This window comes from Ctenopharyngodon idella, chromosome 21 (genome assembly GCF_019924925.1).
Source record: "Ctenopharyngodon idella isolate HZGC_01 chromosome 21, HZGC01, whole genome shotgun sequence".
Classification (NCBI taxonomy): Eukaryota; Metazoa; Chordata; class Actinopteri; order Cypriniformes; family Xenocyprididae; genus Ctenopharyngodon; species Ctenopharyngodon idella.
In genome coordinates, this window is record NC_067240.1 from 3,758,415 (window position 1) to 3,770,213 (window position 11,799).

The 11,799-nt window shown below is 36.5% G+C and overlaps 1 protein-coding gene across 1 annotated transcript; it reads right to left on the reverse strand.

Annotated features, from left to right (window-relative positions):
- Positions 1–567: 567 nt before the first annotated feature.
- psmd5 (proteasome 26S subunit, non-ATPase 5) lies at positions 568–8,620 on the reverse strand. The gene is made up of 10 exons (XM_051878640.1): positions 8,411–8,620; positions 7,896–8,040; positions 6,089–6,202; positions 5,869–5,997; positions 5,686–5,795; positions 5,461–5,603; positions 4,417–4,608; positions 3,489–3,598; positions 3,273–3,413; positions 568–1,045 (listed from the first exon to the last, which is right to left on the reverse strand). Exons 1-10 carry the CDS (start codon positions 8,581–8,583, stop codon positions 788–790), a joined length of 1,515 nt encoding a protein of 504 aa, XP_051734600.1. The 5' UTR covers positions 8,584–8,620; the 3' UTR covers positions 568–787.
- Positions 8,621–11,799: the final 3,179 nt, after the last annotated feature.

Consider the following 11,799-nt stretch of genomic DNA (forward strand, 5'->3'; position numbering starts at 1 on the left):
TCCCATCTTCCAGAGTGCCACTGCCCTGTACATGTCACCAATGTGCCTCTAAAGAGTTTGTATGATTTTATGGATGTGTGAAAGAATACTTTTTTGTTTGTATTTTTAATGTTATTATTTTGTACATTTACCTCTGTGAGGCTGTAAGGAGTGCATGTGTGTGCAACAAGGTTTGTCCAGTAAAACTCAACCCTGAATCCACTGCTTCACTTTGATTTTTGTTTTTGAAAGAAGTCTTTTCTGCTCAACAAGGTTAAATTCATTTGATAAAAAATACAGTAATATTGTGAAATATTACAATTTTAAATACCTGTTTTCTATTTGAACATGTTTAAAAATGTAATTTATTCCTGTAATGCAAAGCTGAATTTTCAGCATCATTACACCAGTCTTCAGTGTCACATGATCCTTCAGAAATCATTCTAATATGATGATTTGCTGCTCAAGAAACATTTCTTATTAAACTTTTGTAACATACAGAATGGTTTTACTTTCACTATAAATGCATCCTTGCTCAATAATAGTATACAAAGCTAGTGTGTATATATGAACAAAACACCATCAATAAACCACTCAAATGTAATTTTTATTGGCACAACAAGATACAAACCAAACCAAATTCAACATCTGGAAGTATAAACAGTTGAACAGCTGTGTGTGTGTTTGTGTTAAGTGCTATAAACTCAAACTGCTCCAGAAGAAGCTGCTTAAAGAGCTTTTGGTCACATTTAATCTTCTCTCAATAGAAAAACAAACATTTGACATTAGAAAAATGTGTGTGTCTCTCTCAGTCGGCTCCCTCTGTGGTGACTGAAGACACAGCATTGATGTAATAGGGTCCCTCGTTCAGGTAGGTTTTTAGCTTTAAGTAATTGTGTGCTCCAAAGATCTCCTGAGCGCTTGAGGAGCTCAACATCGCCCCCACCAGCTCAAACTTACAGTCCTTGACTTCTTTTCCTGTCCCCACTGAGCGATCCATCACCCACTCCAGGAAACCAGGAGTGTCCATCATCAGCTGCTGACCCCACGGCTGACAGCCAATGGCCTGAACACAAAACAGTGGAGAAAATAACTTAAGCATGCATTTTACGAGATCACCATCCACACGAAAGGTGTTTACTTCCAAACGCAGCTGCGTTTGGATTAACCGATTGGTAAGATTGGTGCTTCCTGCAGTGACAGTCGAGAGGAGTTTGTGTACTTTATCACACATGAAGTGGATTAGATGCAACTTTTCATGTAGCAACAGAAGCACTTTTTATTCAATATGTACTGCTTAAAGTCACCATGAAATCAAATCACTGCAGTGTTTATTATAAATGATTTATCCGTGCATATAATTTTTTTTTTTTAATTCATGTACCCTCATAATCTTTAATCAAAATAACTCCAATTCCCTTTCGCATCGACATCTCTTCTCTGATGATGTTTACTGACGTGAAGGCGGGGCAACTTGTCACTTACATGAGATCCACCAATAGCAGACCACAACCATCCAATCAATTCTCATGGACAAAATCAAGTCCCGCCCTACATTTGTTCTTGTTCGAGAAGCCATTTCACACGGACATTCATCACAATTGGGAAGAAAAGACTAGCGCAACTTCCATTTCATGCCGACTTTTAAAGTAGATCATAAGCTACCCATGACGGAGCAGTTCACGTCCTCAGACTTGGATTGATTATCAATGCCGAAATCAATCAGGTGGTACAAGTCAGTGCTCTTTAAGTTGTTTATGTTCATTTTTATTGTAATGTTATGTGCTTCGAGACATGAGGTAATTAAATGCCATCTCTTGTGACGCTTTACAGACTCTGCTCTGGCTGTGTGCGTTCATGTGTTTTAGAGCAGGTGTGGCTTTGGAAAGCTCCCAAAGCTAGTTTGCTATTGCTAGCCTCTCCGAAATTGCCTACCCTAGCTTTTATTATACCTTTTAAGATATTTAAAGGGGTCCTTGATTATGATTTCACTTTTTTTAAATTTAGTTAGTGTGTGATGTTGCTGTTAGAACATAAACAACATCTGCAAAGTTACGATGCTCAAAGTCCAATGCGAAGGGAGATATTTTCTTTTACAGAAATTGTTTATTAAGGACTACAACAAATGGCTGGTAGGGACTACAACAAGATTCTTCTCGGTTAGGTGACATCACAAACCCTAAAACGTACATAAACCCCGCCCCCGAGAACACACAACAAAGGGTGTGAGGCCATGTTGGGCTGCTTTAGAGAAGAGGAAGAATTGTTGTAGTAGAGTGTTGTTGTCATGCCGTCATTTTACGCCGGACTGCTTCACAAACGAGGGTCAATTCAACACTGGATTTGCACAAAAGATTAACATGACGGCACATGCTAGTCGATGAGTTGATTCAACTCCACAGCAACTACATAAATTTATCCACTAACCATTCAGAAACGTCCAGTTTCATTCTAAAAGTTGTAACTTCTTCCTGAGTCTCTCCATCAGTGTCGACTCCGGTTTGAACAATGTAAGGCTGAACACCGTTACTGACAATCCTCATTTTGGCTGCGTGAGATTCTCCAGCTTTGCTGTTGTTGAACACGAGCTGTTAAAGCTCCGCCCTCTTCTGGAAAGCGGCCAGGAGCAGCAGCTCATTTACATTTAAAGGGACACACACAAAAACGGTGTGTTTTTGCTCACACCCAAATAGGGGGAAAATTGACAAGCCATAATAAATGATCTGTGGGGTAACTTCACAGATTTATATTACATCTTGTGAAAAGGGGCATATTAGGTCCTTTTTATGCACCTTTTTATAAAACCTTTTATGGTCTTAAATTTGATAAAACTGAATTGAAGACTTTTTGATGGACCCTGTTTGATGGCATACACCACAACGACGCGGCGTCGACGGAAATTTCAAACCAGCATGCAGTGCTTCAAGTCAGTCACTGACTGGTCTGTGCAGCACACACTCTTAACATCGTCCCAATTCACCTATTTATGCACTATTCTATGCCATTTTGTAGTATAAATAGTGCAATTTGCGTGTTCACACTGAAAATGGTCAAAAAAATAAAAAGTGCACTTAAAAACCCAAATGATGCACTTTAATTAACCAAAGAAATTATGTGTGGAATGTTGGACACTTCATGCACTCAACTGTCAAAGATTTAATGATGTAGTGGAGGGGGAGGGGCATCAGAGTCCGATGATGAATGACAAAATAACCTTTTAAAATGTATACACTATACAGTTGATTATGCAGTGTATAGTGCGACATTTGGAACACAACTTCTGTGTCTCTTACAGTGAAGATTCGTAGTGCGCTGCAGTGGAGCTCTGGGAAGGGCTGCGTGCTTATGTTCCGGATCATCGCCATGGGCTGAGAGCTCAGACAGTTAAACCACGACTCGGTCAACAGTAACAGGTCATCCGTCTGTTGCTCCACCTACACAAACCACAAATATTTCAGACCAAAAAAAGCTTCAAAGGAACATTTGAAGATCAACCCACACACACTTACAGGTAACGTGAGCAGCTGCACCAGAGCCTCCAAACATCTGACTCTGGGTTCAGTGGCTCCATCAGAGGCCACTTTACTGATTCTCTTCAACACCGACGTGAACTTCTCACCTGTGATAGACAGCGGAGTTAGAAATATTTCAAAAGTGTCAAAAAAGTCAAGGTATCAATGCAGATTTACAGATTCAATTCAGTAAGATTCTGATTCGCAAGCTTTAGATTTGGTTCATTTACATTTATGCATTTAGCAGACACTGATTCGGTTCGATTTGATTCTGATTCTTTTGAGAGTTTATGTCTCTTTTGCTTACATATGAGAGTAGGCCCTGTTTCCGCCTGGTATTAAGATGTGTTTTGGTCGATCAAATCACATGTAGACGAGGGAGACACATTCCTGTTTCCACCTGGTGTTTTAATCCGTCTCTTTTGTCCACTTTCAACCACTTCTGTCCTGATTTCTTCAAGGGGAGGGTCTATGAGGGTCTTCAGCTGACAAAGTTTAAATCCTGTCTGTCTAGCGCGCTTCCCATAATGTTTACTCATTAAGTCAGTAGGTGGAGAGTGGGCGGTCTTTTGTGGCTGTTTGAACACATTCGACCACATGAGCGTTTATACTACGATAGCAATCCAGTCAAATGCATTTTCGACTACCTCTGGAAGTGGTCGAAAGTGGACAAGCTCAAAACATTTTAGACCAGTTTACACCTGTATTTAGCATCGTCCACTTGTGATCCGATTGACCAAAATGCATCTTAATACCAGGTGGAAACAGGGCCTTTGAAGTTTGTGTCCTTCGAAGGATGCAGCCTCTGAATTGGGACACAGCTATTGTGTGTTGTAACTTTACTGACCTATTGAAAGCAGCTCTGAAACATAAACATGACTCGCTCTGAATGGCCTATTCTGTGGATGTGTTCACAAACAGTTACCTGTTTTATGCAGGACCTGTTTACCCTCCACGGTACTGCCAAGCACTCCGAGCGTATCCAAGGCAACAGGAGTCAGTGTGGGGTCAAGGTTCATTGCCATGGAGAAGACCACCTCAAGGAATACTGGGTACTTCTCGCAGACCTGCTGAGGGCTATCCACGATCGCCAGACTGCCAAAGAACTTTACAAGCCCTGAAATAACAACAACAATAATGATAATAATAAAACATAAAAAAGAATATTTACTATTTGTTTTATTATTATAACTATTATTATTAATTTTAAAATCTTTTTACAGAAATCATTGAAAATTGTTGAATATAAATGTATGAATATAAATTGTTTATATTCAAATAGCTAAAAACGTAAATATTATTATTATACGTTATAAATCATTATATTATTGAAAAAGTTATGTAAATTGATTATTATAATTGTTTAATATTGTTTAATAAATTGTCTATATTTAAAATGCTGAAAATGTAAATATTCTTTTTTTTCTTCTTACATTTTCAGCATTTTAAACAGAAAATTTATATTAAAAAAATGTACATAGGTCCAAGAATATAATATTATATAATATTAAAATATATAATAAAAATATAATATTATTTAAAATATACAGCATAATAATAATATTGACATTTTTTAGCATTTATATTCAACAATTTTTACTGGATCTAAGGATCTAAAAATACATAATAATATTAATAACAGCAGCAACTAAAACAATATTATTATTATTATTATTATTATTAATAATAATAATAATAATAATAATAATAATAATAATAACAACAATTCAGCAATTTGAATATAAACAATTTATACTGATCAATTTCCATGATATTTCCAATGATTACAGTATAAGGATTTATAAAACAAACAAATAAATATATAAATAAATAAATAAAATCATTGTTACATTTTCAGCAATCTGAATTTTAACAATTTATATTCAACAATTCATGACTTTTCCATGGCTTCTGAAGATTTCTAGACCTGGAAATTAAATTTCCCTCATATTTTCATTCATACACACACCTGGAAGGTAAAGGCTTGAGAAGGCGTCGGATTCTGCAGCGATTATCATGTTGGAGATTTTATCCATGATGCCTTGCTGTGCCAGATACTGGCGGCCATGCTGACTCTGAGCCAGACTGGTCACCATCTCTATAGCAGTTGCTCTGGAAAGAGAGGTGAGAAAGTTTACCTCTGCAGGAATAAATGTGTCTTATATTGCATTGTGTGTGTGAGAGAGATCATTACCTGACCAAAATATCATCTCCGGTCAGTTCTTCCAGCAGCTGTGAGATTAAACTGCTGTTGGCGCAGTAACCCAGAGACACTGGAGACACCGAGGACACCTCCACTATCAACTGGACACACACACACAATTAAGCTCAAATCTCTCATAAAGTTCACTCCTTTCATCCGTCGATTATCACGCACCTCATAAACTCTGTATCTGATGATGTCATTGGTGAGCATCACATCCTTGAGCTTGTTCAGCAAATCAGAGCGGAACAAAGCATCAAGCCCCGCCTTCGTGTTGCTGAGTTTACTAAGGGCAGCTATCGCCTGACAAAAAAAACAAAAGGAAAAAAAACCCGCTTCAATATAATTCATGCAGGAAAATAGTGTTGTTGCATTGCAGTGTGGGTCTCTGTACCTCTTTGGCCACAGCGATACGTTCAACGCTGATGCACTGAATCACATCACACAGGATTTCTGTGTTGTTCAGCATCTGGGTCACTCCATCAGCGTGAGCAGCCACACGGCCGATCTGTGGATGGATGGATGAATGACATGAAAGATCAGGCCATATTTAGAGTAAACTTGTATACAGTTCAACAGGAAAAATCCCATTCATTTACTCCATAGGGGAATTGGTTCTGAATAATAACTTTTAAAGACAGACTTGAGCTACGAGGTTGTTCATCAATGTTGTTGAAGACACTTTAGCCTGCATGTTTTTTTTTTTTTAAATAATCATGTGTAACAGCAGAATTCCTAGTCAAAAACAACATTACCCATGATTTTGCAGAGAAATCTCCACCAATGGAGTGCCACAGTCGGGTTCTGGAAGTAAAAACACCCTTTTTCTCCATAGGGAAACTGATTTTTAATGATATCTTATATATACCTTTAAAGATATCCTTACTGTGAGCTACAAGGTTGTTAATTGATATATTTGCTTCTGTTGAAACCGTCATCCTTTATCATTTCAACTTAATTATAGTCTTTTAACAGTGGAATTCAGGGTGAAAAACTACATTACCCATGATGCTGTACAGAAAATTCCACCAATCAGAGTAGTGACAAAAGAGCTCTTTAGCTCCACCCACTCCCATGAAGCGCTGTTAATGACGTAATCGAGTCAATCTCCCTATGCTCTCAAAATATTTGTGTGTGTGTGTGTATATATCTATATATATATATATATCTATCTATATCTATATATATATATATATATATATATAATTGCCATTTTTAAATCAGTAGTTTTGTATTTCTTCATCATTTTTAATTCAGTTATGCTTCATGGGACTGTAGTTCTTTCCCTCACTAAAGCCGTTAAGTACACAATCTTGTACCCAATGTTAGGTGTAATTAATTTACTAATTAATCTACATCTACTTTTCCCTTGAAAAAGTAAAGTATGGGATTACTCTTACTTTTTCTGTTACAGTTACTTCTGATGTAATTGCATTAAATACTGCATAGACTATAGGTTTAGACTATGGAACAATTCCACATAAAACAATAGAGGATTTAACATCAAAATTTTATGTTAAAATGTATATTTTTTTTATTTTATTTTTTTTATTTTTTTTACACACTTTGTTCCATTAAGAATAATTTATGCAATTGTATATTGTTTATTTGAAAGAATCAAAAGTGCAGTTTCATGTCTATCCTTGTACTGTTCAGCTGCTCAAGGTTGATATGGGATTTAGAAAGTAATTAGTAATAATTAATCCAATACTTTTTAGAGAGAGTAATTAGTACAGTACTCTAATTACACTGTTGAAGACGTAATTAGTAGATAATTATTAATTACTTTTTTAGAGTAACTTACCCAACACTGCTTGTACCTTTGTATTTCTGATTTTCAAACACTTTTTTGCTTCAAATCAAAGTTTGTAATGCTTATTAAGACTTTTTAAAAATACCTATATGAGAAAAAATGAAAGCGAGTATTGAACAAACACCCAGAGCAGTGGGCAGCCATTTTTGCAGCGCCCGGGGAGTGATTGGGGGTTAGGTGCCTTGTCAAGGGCACCTCAGTTGTAATGAGAGTGGAAGTGAGTGCTGTTCATTCACTCCCTCCACCTACATTTCCTGCCGGTACTGAGACTCGAACCCGTGACCTACAAGTCCGACTCTAACCATTAGGCCACAACTGCCCCTTAAAATGAATGGGAAATGGTAGCTGAAAAAGTGAGTGGGAACTATTGCACACCTGTACCACTGACCTGTGTGAGGGTGAGCACTTTGACTGAGTCGTCGGGATGGCTCAATCCACTCTGGAGTGCCGTCTTGTAGTTCTGAGCCAGCTGGATGGGCTCTAAAGCCTGCAGAACACGACTCAGGATTTCCACACACACCTCGATCTGCTCTCTGCAGCCAAAACAGTCAGAACATGACATTTTCCACCCTTTCCATTTTTTGCAACTTATTTTAAAAAGAATACTCCTGAATCTAATTAATATACATAAAAAGTAAATGTATAATGCAAATGTACAGCCTCAAACTCTTGCTTTTATGCAAAACAAAGTGGTTGAATTTGTGTGTAACAGTATATGGATTAGGTAAATTTTATTTCAACAAACGTAGATTCAGAGTAAATGTAAAAATTACTCCAAGTTTTGTGGTATTTAAAAATAATCGGATTTTACTTAAATCGGATGAAATCTGTTAATTTATATAAGTATCAGTGTGCAGTCTGCAGTATTATTGTGCCTGTTGACTCAGCAGTATCAACACTCACTTGTCATTTGTATTTAAAAGGCTGAATATGATCTCCAGTTGAGCTCCAGACACCGCCTGCCTCAAACCGCTCACGGGCGTCGAAAAAACGGCGGTCCGGAGGGTCTTGAGCTCCTCGATAGGATCTTCTGATGCACAGATTTCATTCAACAGACTCTGTATAGGCGCCGCCATCTTGCTTCAATGTTTGCGTCACGTGACCGAGGGGCGGGAAAAATGCGCCTGAGCTCATTTGCATAACGTTTTGTACAGAATGTGAATGAGAAATAAACGCTTACAAAAATGACCATAATATAATATAAATTCTTAATTTAATAATTATATATCCACATTTTAAAATGGTGGTAACTGGTATTTTGGCGGAAACTACAGATAACATGACAGCCGTGTAAAGGACGTGCAACAATGGACGATGTATAAATGCGTAGTTTGATATGTAAATCAGCTTGTTTCTAATTTTGATAAAATTAAATTTTTAATGTTTTTTTACACAAGTAGTTTTGATAAATACATCTCATATTTGAGCAGTCACGCACCAGTTTCCACAGGTGGGCGTTCAGGTAACGTATAAACGCTCTGTATTTTATTATATTGTATAAAAATGTGTTCGTACAACTATACAGATTTAATTCGTTTGCTTTAATGGCGTCTGTGAAGAGTCTGTGTGCCTTGTTTTCTATATAAACACCATCTCCAGCACTAATTATGGATTTGATTGTGAGGAGAGACTCTGTACGTCCCTCTACTGGCCGCTAGATGACGCCATTGGGGCTTGTTGTTGTCTGTCCTTTATCTTCATTAATTGATTATTATTTGCGACTGTTAATTAACTGAGAGTTTTCACTCTTTGTGTGAGCAAGTGCACCTTACTGTGAAGGTATCAGGTGGTAATACCACGCTGCTTTCATATACTGATTGGTTTCCATATTTATATACTACATCATTGCCATAAACTTAATACACCTACATAAAAGCTCCATATAGTATAATCTGGAACCATACAGTACTTTTGTGTTAGTGAAGGCTCTAACAAAAGTCTGTCTATAGTCGATTAAGCCAGTTCTTTATCTTCAGATAACAGAACATCCTCATATCTGGTGTTGGGACTGAAGTGTATGTGAATGTGTGCGTTTCTCTTTGGCAGTGTGTATTTGTATCTGTATGTCTCTTCATATCAGTGTTTGTGGACTCTGTGAGTGTGTGAGGTGGGTGCTGACCTGTTGCTGAGTATTGAGCAGTAATCCCTGTTAAGCAATGGGAATGTAGGCGGAATGCCAGTGGATAATTTCAGGATCATTCTGGATTATTCCACACCGGCAGCTCCATTTAATGCCAGCCACGCAAGTGCCCATCCATAGAGCTTCTACAGCTGGAGAAAAATGTCTTGGTGATTCCTTACTGGCCCAAGTCAGTAAGGAATCAGGCTTTGCCGTGTCCATACAGGCTGCATTTGTGAGTCTGCATGTGACCTCCTGACTGTGCATTAATTATGGGTGGGATACTCCTGTTTACACACACGGATCAAACCATCTCAACCGTGTTTGTGGAAGAGACTTAAATCAATGGCCTTACTGATGAACATCACTCTCAGCCTTTACAAAGAGTCTGTTTGTCCACGATCAAAGTGGATTCGGTGGAGCTTTCTGTCTTTTTCTGTCCTCATGCATTCAATGCTCTTTCGACGTTCAAGTGTTAAAATTTCAGCTGCTTTAGTTTCACTGTGTGTGTGAGTTCACTATCAGAGCATCACACCATTTTTTTTTTAGAAATAGAGAGGAGAAGGTACTCATATATACACACACACACACACACACACACACACACAAATAGTTCTGCCTAAATAGACCTTCACTTCTGAGAGTGTTTCAGAGCAGGTCATCAATAGCCTCCCTGTTCCTCTGAGGTAAAATGAGATCCTACACACACAGATACACACCAGTTTAACCTCAATCCAAGAGCAAAAATAAAACGGCAAAGACCCACCTTCTTTTCTGAAAGACATTACAGTCACAGTGGCACACACACACACACACACACACACACACACACACATATTATGGTAATAGAACTAAAATAGTTGCCATTGTTCACGTCTCATTTCTTTTGGATTACAGCTGTAGTGTCATTTCAGTGTACGGTCATACTATCATTACCATAATGACTCAATTAAGGCATTCGCTGATTCGTTTTTACAGTTTTTGGATAGCATATGTTTCACTAAACACACAGTAAGTTGTTTAAACCTTTAAAAAAACAAACAAACCAAATAGTAGGCTAAGCAGATAAGACTTCATGGCGTTCTCAGTTATATTTTATCCAAGTGTCAGCTTTGTCTCAGATGTTTGTTTCAGACATTTTATATATATAATATATATATATATATATATACATACACAATCAAACCAAAAATTATTCAGACATGTTTGATATTTTTTATATATTTTTACTAGTGGGTGCAGGACACTATAGTTCATTTATGTAAGTGAGGATTGCAAAATAAAGTAAACTGTGACATATTATACCCAAAAATTATTCATACAGTGGACTACCAGTAAAATTGATAAAAATTTGGGACCAAAAATTATTCAGACATTTTGACCTGACCATGTTTTGCTTAAGTATTATCTGACATAATTAAGATTATTTTTTTCTGACACAGTTTAACTCTAAGATCTTGTCATATTTTATTACCATTTTTTTTTAAACTAGTGAATAAACTGTATTAATGAATGAAATGTTCAAGGTGTCTGAATAAATTTTGGTTTGACTGTATATGTAATGTCTGAAACAAACATCTGAGACGTTTATATATATATATATATATATATATATATATATATATATATATATATATATAAAACAATTTTTATTCATCATTCACCAAAATTGACAGTAAAGACATTTATAACATTAAAAAAGATTTATATTACTTTAAATAACTAAATTGTTTGAACTTTCTATTCATCGAAGAATCCTGAAAAAAAAAAAAAAAAAATCACGGTTTCTATAAAAAATATTAAACTGTTTTCAACACTGATAATAATCAGAAATGTTTCTTGAGCATCAAATCATCATATTAGAATGATTTCTGAAGGATCATGTGACACTGAAGATTGGAGTAATGATGCTGAAAATTCAGCTTTGATCACAGGAATAAATTACATTTTAACATATATTAAAATAGAAAGTTATTATTTTAAATTGTAATAATATTTCACAACATTACTGTGTTTACTGTATTTTTCATCAAAAAAATGCAGCCCTGATGAGCATATAAGAAAAAAACCAAACCTGAACTTTTGAACTGCAGTGTAAATAGACTAAAATGAGACAATTATATATATCACACAGTATGCTACAAAAAAATGTGGATTTGAGTTCATATTGACT

Bases quoted from the DNA above. Each gene is read 5' to 3' on its own strand.
- psmd5 (XM_051878640.1), bottom strand. From the start codon at position 8,583: ATGGCGGCGCCTATACAGAGTCTGTTGAATGAAATCTGTGCATCAGAA. The intron at 5,998-6,088 runs GTACAGAGACCC...TTTTTTTGTCAG, and splicing joins GTATCGCTGTGGCCAAAGAG to GCGATAGCTGCCCTTAGTAA. The intron at 1,046-3,272 runs GTAAGAGACACA...TTTTGTGTTCAG, and splicing joins GCGCACTACGAATCTTCACT to GCCATTGGCTGTCAGCCGTG.